General features: G+C 47.0%; 1 protein-coding gene across 1 annotated transcript in view; it reads right to left on the reverse strand.

Annotated features, from left to right (window-relative positions):
- LOC115479880 (leucine-zipper-like transcriptional regulator 1) overlaps nt 1-13,966 on the reverse strand; it is a 69,032-nt gene extending 55,066 nt beyond the window's left edge. The window contains exons 1-3 of the mRNA XM_030218180.1: nt 13,791-13,966; nt 8,574-8,636; nt 1,011-1,067 (exon numbers count right to left, since the gene is read on the reverse strand). Of these exons, the coding sequence (XP_030074040.1) occupies nt 1,011-1,067; nt 8,574-8,636; nt 13,791-13,939 (269 nt within the window). The 5' untranslated portion in view covers nt 13,940-13,966. The remainder of the gene's footprint in view (nt 1-1,010; nt 1,068-8,573; nt 8,637-13,790) is intronic.
- Nucleotides 13,967-14,546: the final 580 nt, after the last annotated feature.

The raw sequence follows: 14,546 nt of genomic DNA on the forward strand, positions 1-14,546 counted from the left end.
GACAAAGTACCTCATGAAAGACTCCAGAGGAAATTGGAGAGTCATGGGATAGGAGGTAGTGTTCTATTGTGGATTAAAAACTGGTTAAAAGATAGAAAACAGAGAGTAGGGTTAAATGGTCAGTATTCTCAATGGAGAAGGGTAGTTAGTGGGGTTCCCCAGGGCTCTGTGCTGGGACCGCTGCTTATTAACATATTTATAAATGACCTAGAGATGGGAGTAACTAGCGAGGTAATTAAATTTGCTGATGACACAAAGTTATTCAAAGTTGTTAAATCGCAGGAGGATTGTGAAAAATTACAAGAGGACCTTACAAGACTTGGAGACGGGGCGACTAAATGGCAGATGACGTTTAATGTGAGCAAGTGCAAAGTGATGCATGTGGGAAAGAGGAACCCGAACTATAGCTACGTCATGCAAGGTTCCACGTTAGGAGTCACAGACCAAGAAAGGGATCTAGGTGTCGTCGTCGATGATACGTCAAAACCCTCTGCTCAGTGTGTGGTGGTGGCTAAGAAAGCAAACAGAATGTTAGGTATTATTAGGAAAGGAATGGAAAACAAAAATGAGGATGTTATAATGCCTTTGTATCGCAAAAATATTTATTAATCAGCTGAGCCACTGTAGAAGCAGGCACTGTGGCCTTAGAAAACTGGGTAACTCCATTTCTTTTCCCCATCAAAAAGGGAAGCGAGGAAAAAGAATCGAGGGGAAAAATTGTTGTGGCTCACTTGAACAGGAATGCTGCTGCCATCTTACTCCACCCATGATTATGTCTGTATTATTATTATTGCTTATATCTATATTGTATTGAATTGTGTAGGTGGGGTATAAATCAAAATTGTACTCTTATTGCATTTCCTGTATCTCCTGCTTTCCTACTGTGTCTCTGGGTGTGAATATGATTAAGTCATGTACCTCAGTGCCTCCAAAGTTCTAATCTCAGTTCCGTCACCAACTCTATAAGATCTTACAACTATTTTATGGCTGTGGCAGAGCTTCCTCCTTACCTGCACCAGGAACAGTCCTTCACATCAAACCTCAACAGGTCATTCAGCATATTTTTCCTGCAATGAGATAAATCATTTAAGACCTTTTACCAGAACAAAATACCTGAGATGCCCTCACTGACGTGAAGCCCAACTGCATTCTGAAGAAAGAAGCCTATTCATAGTTATTTGTGCACTGTCCATAGAGCTCTTGCCACGCTCTGAGAAGCAGACCATGACAGAAAAAGTGGCTCGAGAGAAAGAACGGACGTACTCTAGCCTACATTGCAAACTCAACAGCAGAGGGTCTGTTTCTTAGGTATATCTGAACAGCACTTCATATGGCTACTAGTAATACAGAAAGTACGAGTAGTAGTCTGGCCACATTATGAAAGCATAACCTCATATAAGGTGTGGGGAGGGGAGGGGGAGGGAGATTTGGTAACATCTTCTTTATTTCCCCATACCATAATACAGTCACAGATTTCTGACCAGAGCTAGATAATGCAATATTCAAAACAAAAGTAGCACAAAAATTATACTCATTAAACAGTACAATATATCTGTGACTCAATTTGTCACTAATTATTCTCTCTTGGAGCCTATGATTTTCAGGTTCAAGCAGCAGGCCCAGCACTTAACTTACTACATAAATTCAGTGTTAGTATCCCTTTAAGTACTGCTGCACTATCAGTATAGATTCAGGCCTGCTATTCAGTAATCTTGAATTAATTTATTCATCTACAGGCTAAACTGGATAGTTTCTAGAACTGTCCCAGCCCCTTTTTATACAGATATTATTGATGTTGTAAACTTGCTCCAATGAAGGGTGGTATTTCCAAACGTATCCGTTTTCTTCCGCCATTTACGGAAGAAAGAGTTTATAAACAGCTGGAGAATCTGAAGGTGAACAAAGCCATGGGGTCGGATGGGATACATCCCAGGATACTGAAGGAGCTCAGAGAGGTCCTTGGAGGACCTCTTAAAGATTTATTTAATAGATCTTTAGAGACAGGAGAGGTTCCGTGAGATTGGAGACGAGCAGATGTGGTCCCTCTTCACAAAAGTGGAGACAGGGAAGAAGTGGGAAACTAAGTCTCATGCCGGTGGTAGGAAAAGAAATGGAGTCGCTGCTGAAAGGATAGTTAACTTTCTAGAAGCCGACGGGTTACAGGACCCGAGGCAACATAGCTTTACCAAAGAAAAATCCTGCCAAACGAATCTTATTGACTTTTTTTGACTGGGTGACCAAAGAACTGGATGAGGGACGTGTGCTAGATGTAATCTACTTGGACTTCAGCAAAGCCTTTGATATGGTCCCCCACAGAAGACTCGTGAATAAGCTGAAAGGGTTGAACTTAGAACCAAAAGAAACTGGTTGACCGACAGGTGGCAGAGGGTGATGGTAAATGGAATCCGCTCGGAGGAAAGGAAGGTGAGCAGTGGAGTTTCTCAAGGGTCGGGCCTGGGGTCTCTTCTGTTTAATATATTTGTGGGAGATATTGCTGAAGGGTTGGAAGGAAAGGTTTGCCTTTTTGCGACTGACACGAAGATAGCCAATAGAGTGGATACCCTGGAGGGAGTAGAAACGATGAGAAGGGATCTCCGAAAGTTAGAAAAATGGTCAAGGGTCTGGCAGTTAAAATTTAATACATTTCACTTCCTAGGGTGTCTGTCCTTTCTGGTTTCAACTTACTTTATGTAATAAATAAAAAGAAACCGTTTTGAATCACTTTTGAATCAAAAGATAGAAGTCTAGAACAGGAATGATGTTCCACAACAGAGGTAAATAGTTCTCCTGAAGACGCTAACACCGAGCGAAACACAGCTTGTGTTCGGAACTAAGTTAAGGGAACTGAGTCAAGTTAAAATGAAGAAGGAGAAGTGCACGAGCACAAGTCACGGACACAAAATTGAAGTCATTTGCAACTCCGTGGTGCTAGCATTTAGGCTTAGGCTTAGCTGCATCCCACTGTAATCTACTTTATTTTTGATTGAACTGCTTTAATGCAGATGTTTAAATCCTCAAGTTGTTACCTCGACTTCTGATGCATATTGTAAACCTACTTTAACTGTTGACTGAATTCCTTTACTCTATCCCAACTGCTGATTGAATTCCTCTAGACACTCTCACTCCCTACGCCTTAGCTGTTGCCTGCTGTCCCAGTCCTAGCCTTCCTCCTCTACTCCTATCACCTTAGCCACTTCACATTTATCCGCATCCACCTTAGCCCTATATATGGCCCCTATACACATCCTCTTCATCGCCCTGTCCCTTCCTAACATCTTCCCCCCTCCCCCTCCACTGTCTACCTCAGGAACTCATTGTCCACCCTTGTCCCCTCCCATCCACTCCCCAGCTCTCCTGCCCCCCTCATCATTCCTAGCTCTCAACCTTCTACACTTCCTCCCCACCATTAACCCATCCCCATTCCTCCTTAACACATCCCGTCTTCGTCATCTTCGTCGACCCTCCTCCCCCACCCTCCTCCGCACTCTCTTACTCCTTCTCCTACTTTCCGCAGGGGACATCAATCCCAATCCAGGTCCCCCTCACCTCTCCTCTCCATATCCACGTAACCGGTCCCAGAATGCCTCCAATCTCATCCCTATTCCCCTTCTCCCCCCCCCCCCCCCGCTTCCCTCCCCTTCTCGTGTGCCCTATGGAATGCCCACTCAGTATGGAACAAACTCCCCTTCACCCACGATTTATTCATCTCCCGTTCCCTTCAACTGCTTGCTTTAACTGAAACCTGGATAACCCCTAACAACACTGCCTCAATCGCAGCCCTATGCCATGGAGGATATCTCTTCTCCCACACTCCCGGCCCAGATGCACGCGGTGGAGGCGTTGGGTTTCTTCTCTCACCCTCCTGTAGTTTCCAACCCCTCCTCCTGCCACAGTCTCACTGCTTCTCATCCTTCGAAACTCATGCCATCCGGCTATTCTACCCGACTCCACTCAGAGTTGCAGTCATCTACCACCCCCCTGATAAGCCCCTCTCTTCATTCCTTACTGACTTCGACGCTTGGCTCACCGTCTTTCTTGATCCCTCATCTCCAACCCTCATTCTTGGTGATTTTAACATTCACGTTGACAACCCATCCAACTCCTACGCTTCTAAATTCCTCTCTCTGACATCCTCCTTTAACCTCCAACTATGCTCTACCACCCCTACTCACCGTAATGGCCATTGTCTTGACCTCGTTCTCTTCTCTTCCTGCTCACCCTCCAACTTCTGCACCTCAGTCCTTCCAATCTCAGATCATCACCTAATCACCCTCACACTTCAGCACCCTCCCCCTCAACCTCGCCCAACTATAACCACTGCCCTCAGGAATCTCCAAGCTGTCGACCCCCCTACCCTATCCTCTCACATCTCCAATCTCTTCCCTTCCATCTCATCTTCTGAATCTGTCGACACGGCTGTCTCTACCTACAATGAAATTCTCTCCACTGCCCTGGACACCCTAGCACCTTCTGTCTCTCGCCCCACTAAGCGCATTAATCCTCAGCCCTGGTTAACCCCTTGCATCCGTCACCTTCGCTCCTGCTCCCGATCTGCTGAACGACTCTGGAGGAAATCTCGCACCCTGCCAGACTTCACCCATTACAAATTCATGCTTTCCTCCTTCCAGTCCTCCCTATTCCTTGCCAAACAGGAATATTACTCTCAACTAACCAATTCTCTTGGCTCCAACCCTCGTCGCCTCTTCGCCACCCTCAACTCCCTACTTAAAGTGCCCTCCCGCTCCCACCCCCCATTCACTCTCTCCTCAAACACTAGCTGATTACTTCCGTGATAAAGTGCAGAAGATAAACCTTGTATTCACTTCCAAGCCTTCTCCTCCCTGTGACTTCTTAACCCACTCCCTCAACCAACCCAACCTGGCCTCCTTCTCCTCCTTCCCTGAGATCACCGAAGAGGACACTGCTCATCTTCTTTCTTCCTCTAAGTGCACCACCTGTTCCTCTGATCCCATTCCCACCAACCTGCTTAACAACATCTCTCCTACAGTTATCCCCTCAATCTGTCACATCATCAACCTCTCTCTCTCTCCACTGCTACTGTCCCTGACACCTTCAAGCATGCTGTAGTCACACCACTTCTCAAAAAACCTTCACTTGACCCCACCTGTCCCTCCAACTACCGCCCCATCTCTCTTCTACCCTTCCTCTCCAAATTACTTGAACGCGCTGTCCACAGCTGCTGCCTCGATTTCCTCTCCTCTCAGGCCGTCCTCGATCCGCTTCAATCCGGCTTTCGCCCACTACACTCGACAGAAACAGCACTCTCTAAAGTCTGCAATGACCTGTTCCTTGCCAAATCCAAAGGTCACTATTCCATCCTCATCCTCCTCGACCTATCGGCCGCCTTTGACACCGTTAATCATAATTTACTTCTTGACACACTGTCCTCATTCGGGTTCCAGGACTCCGTCCTCTCCTGGTTCTCTTCGTACCTTGCCCAACGCACCTTCAGAGTATTTTCTAATGGCTCTTCTTCCACCCCCATCCCGCTCTCTGTTGGGGTTCCTCAAGGATCTGTCCTTGGACCGCTTCTTTTCTCGATCTACACCTCTTCCCTGGGCTCGCTGATCTCATCACATGGTTTCCAGTACCATCTCTATGCTGATGACACCCAGCTTTATCTGTCCACTCCCGACATCACAGTCGAAACCCAGGCCAAAGTTTCGGCCTGCCTCTCTGACATCGCTGCCTGGATGTCCAACCGGCATCTGAAACTGAACATGGCTAAGACCGAGCTCCTTGTCTTTCCACCCAAACCCTCTTCTCCTCTTCCCCCACTTTCCGTCTCTGTTGACAACGCCCTCATCCTCCCCGTCTCTTCAGCCCGCAATCTCGGAGTCATCTTTGACTCCTCCCTCTCCTTCTCTGCCCATATCCAGCAGACAGCTAAAACCTGTCGCTTCTTCCTCTTTAATATTAGCAAAATTCGCCCATTCCTCTCTGAACAGACCACCCGAACCCTCGTCCACTCGCTCGTTACCTCTCGTCTTGACTATTGCAACCTTCTTCTCACTGGCCTCCCGCTTAGCCATCTATCCCCCCTTCAATCTGTTCAAAATTCCGCCGCACGTCTTATCTACCGCGTGAATCGATACTCTCATATCACCCCTCTCCTCAAGTTGCTTCACTGGCTCCCGATCCACTACCGTATACAGTTCAAGCTTCTCCTATTGACCTTCAAGTGCACTCAATCTGAAGCCCCCCTTTACCTCTCTACCCTCCTCTCCCCGTATGTTCCCACCCGTAACCTCCGCTCTCAGGACAAATCACTACTATCTGTACCCTTCTCTACCACCGCTAACTCCAGACTCCGCCCCTTCTACCTCGCATCACCTTATGCCTGGAACAGACTTCCCGAGCCCATAAGCCATGCGCCCTCCCTGCCCATCTTCAAGTCCTTACTCAAAGCCCATCTCTTCTCCCTTGCTTTTGGCGCCTAACCACCTTCCCCATTCATGTCACCTCCACTGAGTACATAGTTTATAACCTTTAGATTGTAAGCTACCTACATTGACTACATAAGTTGTAAGTTACCTACACTGACTACATAGTTTGTAACCTTTAGATTGTAAGCTCTCTTGAGCAGGGACTGTCCTTCCCCATGCTAAACTTGTACAGCGCTGTGTAACCCTAGCAGCGCTATAGAAATGCTAAGTAGTAGTAGTAGTAGTAGTAGAAACGCATCACAGCTCAAGTGATAGAAGACCCGCCCTGAGATAAGCAAACTGTTTAATATACGGAAATAAACATCATAATTCACAATTTGAGATATGTGAACGTATGAGAATTATAATTTTGCTATGGAGGTAGGTAGGGCATTGGTGCAGTGATGTGTAATGTAGCATATCTCTATGAGACAAGCCACATGGAGGAATATGCAAAACTGAGCACCAATATTACAATTAAGACACATTAGATACTTCACAGCAATAAGAAAAATGTATAAAAAAAGTGATTCAAAACGGTTTCTTTTTATTTATTACATAAAGTTAAAATTTAATGCCAAGAAGTGTAGAGTGATGCACTTGGGGTGCGGAAACCCAAAAGAGAGATACCAAATAGGAGGAGAGAGATTAGAAAGCTCAACTCAGGAGAGAGACCTTGGGGTGTTGGGTGTCGGAGGATCTGAAGGTGAAGAAACAATGTGACAAGGCGATGGCCATGGCCAGAAGGATGCTAGGCTGCGTGGAGAGGGGCATAACCAGCAGAAGAAAGGAGGTGTTGATGCCCCTCTACAAATCGTTGGTGAGGCCCCACTTGGAGTATTGCATTCAGTTTTGGAGGCTGTATCTTGCTAAATATGTAAAAAGACTGGAAGCGGTGCAAAGAAAAGCTACAAAAATGGTATGGGATTTGCGTTGCAAACCATACGAGGAGAGACTTGCTGACCTGAACATATATACCTTGGAGAAAAGGAGAAACAGGGGTGACATGATACAGACGTTCAAATATTTGAAAGATATTAATCCGCAAATGAACCTTTTCTGGAGACGGGAAGGCGGTAGAACTAGAGGACATGAATTAAGGTTGAAGGGGGGCAGACTCAGGCCTAATGTCAGGAAGTATTTTTTCACGGAGAGAGTGGTGGATGCTTGGAATGCCCTCCCGCGGGAGGTGGTAGAAATGAAAACGGTAATGGAATTCAAACATGCGTGGGATAAAGTAACACATCGTAACCTACTTATTATCTACACTGCTCTTGCTCATATCTACTTGCATGAATTTCGATCACGCTATTTTCTATGACATCTCCATCTTACCTATTATCAGAAATGTTTTCTACTTATTTGAATTTTGATACTACTTTCTATGTAACGCTATTATCTTTTAATCTACTATCTACTAATAACATCACATTGTAAGCCACATTGAGCCTGAAAAGAGGTGGGAAAATGTGGGATACAAATGCAATAAATAAATAAACAAACACAAAGGAATCCTGTTTAGAAGGAATGGTTCCGTGGAATCTTAGTGGAGATTGGGTGGCGACGCCGGTAATTGGAAACAAAATGGGAGCTGCGCAGACTTCAATGGTCTATACCCTAATCGTGACTGAATAGATAGGGATGGAGTGTACATTTTAAGGAGCTTCAACATTACCTTCAGAACTTTTAGTACAAGAACATTGCTGGGCAGACTTCTACGGTCTGTGCCCTGAGAATGGTAAGGACAAATCAAACTCAGGTATAAAGTATCACATACCATGTAAAATGAGTTTATCTTGTTGGACGGACTGGATGGACCGTTCAGGTCTTTATGTGCTGTCATGTACTATGTTACTATGTATCCAATATTAACCACATACAAAGCTTCATCTTATTAATGTTACTATTAATTTTTAAATTATCGCCTTTTTCCCCTTTATCTTTATATACCAATAAATGTATTACAACATATGTAAAATTGTCATGCCAATAAAGTTATCTAAATAGACAAGATGGAGTCACCAACCACCAAACTCAAAATTCACACCAAATATCGAGACCAGCATTTAAAAAGCAAAAATACAAAGCCCAAAGGCAGGAGGGCTATTCCTGTGCTTGAGAACTCACCCGTTGTCCCCTCCAAACACATAAATGGCATCTTTGTAAGCAACAACGGTGTGTTTGCTGCGCCTGGGGAAAGAAAGGAAATGGTTATGGGGTCCTGGATCCTCACTGCACCTAATGCCCTTCCCAAACCACAGTGTTCTGAAGACAGGCCAGGAAACCTATTTAGGTTAGGAGGGAAGGGAAATGGGACCTGATATACCGCCTTTCTGGGGGGGGGGGGGGGGGAGTTTGCAACTATATTCAAAGTGGTTTACATATATTAAGGTAACTATTTTGTACCAGGGGCAATGGAGGGTTAAGTGACTTGCCCAGAGTCACAAGGAGCTGCAGTGGGAATCAAACCCAGTTCTCCAGAATCAGAGTCCGTTACACTAACCACTAGGCTACGCCTCCACTCATTCCACCAATAAGAGCCAACCTCATCAGTGATGTCACAATGGCTTGATTGCCCGATACTTGGCTCACTTCTGATATTGTGATGTCATAAGGGAAAGGGAACTGGGACTTGATATACCGCCTTTCTGAGGTTTTTGCAACTACATTCAAAGCGGTTTACATATATTCAGGTACTTATTTTGTACCAGGGGCAATGGAGGGTTAAGTGACTTGCCCAGAGTCACAAGGAGCTGCAGTGGGAATTGAACTCAGTTCTCCAGGATCAAAGACCTCTGCACTAACCACTAGGCTACTCCTCCACTCCTTACTCTTTAGGATTCTCAAATCTTGCTATTCTTTGGGGTTCTACATGGAATGTTGCTACTCTTTGGGACTGTGCATGGAATCTTGTTAATGGGACATGATAGACCACCTTCCTGTGGATTTTGCAATTACATTCAAAGTGGTTTACATAGTATATATAGGTACTTATTTGTACTTGGGGTAATGGAGGGTTAAGTGATTTGCCCAAAGTCAGAAGGAGCTGCAGTGGGAATCGAACTCAGTTCCCCAGGATCAAAGTCCACTGCACTAACCACAAGGCTACTCCTAGTAGTAAGACAAAATGGGGGCAATTCTTTAACAGTGCAGCAAAGGTAGATGCCTGGATGCCGTGAGCATAGCGTGAATTCAATAATGGCATCTGGGTTCCAAGATTCTATTATAAAATAGCGCAAACTGGCATCTAAACACCTACAATTAGGCACATCCATGGCCACCATGTCACTAGTAAGTACACATGTAAGTGGGAGTCCGGCCCATGCTTCACCCCTTTATCTACTAAGTTGCCTGTGTCAGTTACAGAACAGTGCCGAGAGTGCACATAGCATTTACCCACGTTATTCTTCCATTTTAAGATACATTTAGACATCATATCAAAAATGCTCCTCTAAGTCCAATTTGAATGTTTTGCTCAAAACGTCCAAAATTCAAGTGGGGAACATAGCCATTTTCAAAACAGAAAAACGTCTATTTTGGGTTTTTTTTAATGGCTATTTGCTAGATCAGTGTTTCCCAAACATGAGAGAGATTTGCATGCAGTGGAGGCAGTGCAAATTCACTGTGGGTTTCCTGAAAACCTGACTGGCTGGGGTGCCTCCAGGATCAGGTTTGGGAAACACTGTGCTAGATGTAAGCCACATTGAGCCTGCCATGAGTGGGAAAGTGCGGGGTACAAATGTAACAAAAATTTAAAAAAAATTAAATTTATGCTCTGTGCATTTATCTTGTTGAACCATTTTCAGAAAAAAAAAAAAAAAGAAGCCCAAGTGAAAAATGCACAAAATCAAGCCACTGGGATGTAGCAGGAACCAGCATTCTTAGTAGACTGGCCACACAGACATCCCAGGAGAGCAACGGGGCATCCTAGGGGGCACTGCAGCGGACTTCAAATAAATGTTCCCAGGTACACTTCTCACCACTGGTCCCTTATTTTATTACTAGCCGTTCAGCCCGTAAAAACGGGCTGATATTGGGGTTTTCCTTCCCCCTCCCCGCGAGGTCGCCACCGCTACCGTACCCCCCCACCCCACCCCCGGAGTTCCCGCCATCCCTCCACCCGGCCCGGGCCCTCTCTTCGTTATTCAACTTACAGCAGCGGCAAAACAGCAGCAAGCAGCAGCTCCCGTTGGCCTTCCTTCACTGCCTGTGCCTCGCCCTCGTGTGACGTCACGTCGGCGAGGGCGGGGCACAGGCAGGGAAGGAAGGCCGACGGGAGCTGAAGCTGAGCTGCTTGCTGCTGTTTCGGCACTGCTGTAAGTTGAATAACGAAGAGAGGGCCCGGGCCGGGTGAAGGGGGGGTGGTGGCAACTCCGGGAGTGGGGGGGCAGTAGCGGCTACCTTGGGGGGGGGGAGCGGTAGCGACGTCAGCGGTTCCCTCCCTCCCCTTCAGCGCAGTTTCCCTCTCTGTCCCGCCCCCCTTCCCCCGTCATCACGTCTTGACGCGGGGGCGGGACAGAGAGGGAAGTCTCTACTGCGCATTTGCAGGTGAGTACGGTCACTTGCCGTTTATATGTTTGATACTTGTATCCCACAATTATGCAAAAGCAAGTGTCGGTTCAATGTGGCTTACATTTAACAGTTGTTAGATTCAATTACATTTACGATGCTGTGTTTTACAGTGGTTGGCAAGATAACTGTTAGTGTGTGTGGAATAGTCAGTGGGTTTCTTGAGAAGATATGTCTTAGTCTTTAGATTGTAAGTTCCTCTGAGCAGGGACTGTTCTTCTTTGTTAAACTGTACAGCGCTGCGTAACCCTAGTAGCGCTCTAGAAATGTTAAGTAGTAGTTAGTTCATTTCTTAAATGAAAAGATGTGTTACAGTTAGAGATTGTGTTATGTATTGTTCCAGAATGATTAGTGCACTTGTACTCATAGAATTTCCTGAAGAGGTTGGTCTTTAGGTCTTTTCTGAACTGGAGGTAGGTTCATGCTGCTTCTTATAACTATGGGAATTGAGTTCCATCATTTTGAGCCCCAAAACCCACTAACCTTGACTGTACACCACTACAATAGCCCTTATGGGTGAAGGGGGCACTTATATGTGGGTACAGTGGGTTTCTGGTGAGTTTTGGAGGGCTCTCAGTTTCCACTATAAGTATACAGGTAGGGGGAGGTACGGACCTGGGTCCACCTATCTGCAGTGCACTACAACCACCACTAGACCACTCTAGGGACCTGAGTCTGAAGCTGGCATAGAGGATAAGAAGTAATGTTTTTAATTACATTTTCGGGGCTGGGAGGGGGTCAGTGGCCACTGGAGGGGTAAGGGGAGGTCAACTAGTCATTTTGGGCACCTTTTTGTGCATTATTTGTTACAAAAACAGGTCTAGGTCAAAATGTCTTAGTTTTGGCACTGGACAGTTTTATTTTGTTCCATTATGGCATAAAAATGTCCAAGTGTTAAAAACGCCCAGATCCCACCCTTAATATGCCCCCCCCCCCCCCTTGAGATTTGGACACATTTGAAAACCATCAAAAACCTGTTTTTGGAAATACCAATTTGGCTGTTTTTGTGAGAAAGACATCCAAATGCAGATTTATGTCACTCTTGAAAATGACTCCTATGGCACTAAAAACGTCTGCAACAAATCAATACTTTCCTGAGATTTCTCCTATATGGGAACTAAATATTGGGATTCTCTGTCTAAATCTGTTCCATTCTAATTAGATGCAATTTCAAAAGAAGTTAAAACTCATCTCTTTACAAATCATTTCCTATTTCTTCAGCTTCGTCTGTTTGGATTAGTGACCACCTTATCTTCTGCTTGTATCAGGTCTTTATCAAACCCTTCTATCAATCTGTTATTCCTCCTTACTCAATCCAACCTATTACGAGCAATGTCATTTTCCATTCTCAAAGCCACATTGACTGAGACGTTTTGGGACATAAATGTCCAGGAGGGGGGAAGATATGGGGGGAATCACAAGGTCCAGTGTTTGGGTTGGGGGCGCATAGGAACCGACTCTGAGAGTGCTGTGGGTGCTTGAGCACCCCCAATATTAAGAAAATTCCTGGTATGTATCCAGGGAGGGGTTATTTCCATTGGGCTTAGCACCGCCAATAATTTTGAAAAGTTGGCTCCTATGTTGGGGGGGGGAGTGCAGGACCCATTTATGACTGGGGGGGGGAGGTATGGGGGGAATCACAAGGTCGAAGGTTGGGGGGGAGTGCAGGACGCACTGCATTTATGACTGGGGGGGGAGGTATGGGGGGAATCACAAGGTCCAGTGCTTGGAGGTGAGGACTGGGGGGGGGGAGGGGGGAGTGCAGGACCCATTGCATTTATGACTGGGGGGGAGGTATGGGGGGGAGGTATGGGGGGAATCACAAGGTCCAGGGTTTGGGGGGGGGGCGTGCAGGACCCATTGCATTTATGACTGGGGGGAGGTATGGGGGGAATCACAAGGTCCAGGGTTTGGGGGGAGGGGGGAATGCAGGACCCGTTGCATTTATGACTGGGGGGGGGGGGGGAGGTATAGGGGGAATCACAAGATCCAGTGCTTGGAGGTGAGGACTGGGGGGGGGGGGGGGGGAGTGCAGGGCCCGTTGCATTTATGACTGGGGGGGAGGTATGGGGGGAATCACAAGGTCCAGGGTTTGGGGGGGGGGGGAATGCAGGACCCGTTGCATTTATGACTGGGGGGAGGTATAGGGGGAATCACAAGATCCAGTGCTTGGAGGTGAGGACTGGGGGGGGGGAGGGGGGAGTGCAGGACCCGTTGCATTTATGACTGGGGGGGCGGTATGGGGGGAATCACAAGGTCCAGGGTTTGGGGGGGGGGGGAATGCAGGACCCGTTGCATTTATGACTGGGGGGAATCACAAGGTCCAGGGTTTGGGGGGGGCGTGCAGGACCCATTGCATTTATGACTGGGGGGAGGTATGGGGGGGAATCACAAGGTCCAGGGTTTGGGGGGGGAATGCAGGACCCGTTGCATTTATGACTGGGGGGAATCACAAGGTCCAGGGTTTGGGGGGGGCGTGCAGGACCCATTGCATTTATGACTGGGGGGAGGTATGGGGGGAATCACAAGGTCCAGGGTTTGGGGGGGAGGGGGGAATGCAGGACCCGTTGCATTTATGACTGGGGGGGGAGGTATAGGGGGAATCACAAGATCCAGTGCTTGGAGGTGAGGACTGGGGGGGGGAGGGGGGAGTGCAGGACCCGTTGCATTTATGACTGGGGGGAGGTATGGGGGGAATCACAAGGTCCAGGGTTTGGGGGGGGGGGGGAGTGCAGGACCCGTTGCATTTATGACAGGACCGAGGCGCCCCTTTACCTGGCTCCCACAAACTCATCACAGGGGGGCAGCCGCCGCCAACGATGCACAGCCTCAAAGGGCCCGAAGTTGAGAGTCAGGTACTCAACGCTGTCCGAGCAGCTATGGTCAAAATCCACACTCGGGGCCACTTTCGAGCGACACGCCATGGAGCTCAGAGCCGTCAACACTGTACCCGGAAGTGAGAGCGGAAGTGGAAGACCATAGAGTCAGAACAGGAGCCGGCTGAACTTCCTTGGCATGGGCTGAAGCCAGTAGGCGGAGCTTACCTGGCCGCCGCCATATTGAGTCACCCAAAGCAATAGGGACTGCTTTCATGGAGCTGAGAGCCGTCAACACTGCCTGCGCCCTGCCCGGAAGTGAGAGCGGAAGTGGAAGACCATAGAGTCTAGAGGCAGAACAGGAGCCGGCTGAAGCCAGTAGGCGGAGCTTACCCGGCCGCCATATTGAGTCACCCAGAGCAATAAGGACTGCTTATTCCTGCTCCGTCTAACGCTTTCAAAGGGGGAGGTTAAGGGATTTTATTTCTTTTAAAAAATATATTTCGTTTAAAGCTTCACATATACCATGATATAACATTGAATATCACTAAAACAGCTTAAAAATTATTGTAGCTAGTACAAACAGCAGTAACAAACTGTATTTTGTGCTCATTTTTCTACACTATTCTGTACAATACAGTAATACATGGCCAAATGTCAGTGAGCATATCCTGTTTCCAGAGCTGCCCTCCTTTTTCTGGAATCATATGGTAAC

The sequence above is a fragment of the Microcaecilia unicolor genome, chromosome 11 (assembly GCF_901765095.1).
Source record: "Microcaecilia unicolor chromosome 11, aMicUni1.1, whole genome shotgun sequence".
Taxonomy (NCBI): Eukaryota; Metazoa; Chordata; class Amphibia; order Gymnophiona; family Siphonopidae; genus Microcaecilia; species Microcaecilia unicolor.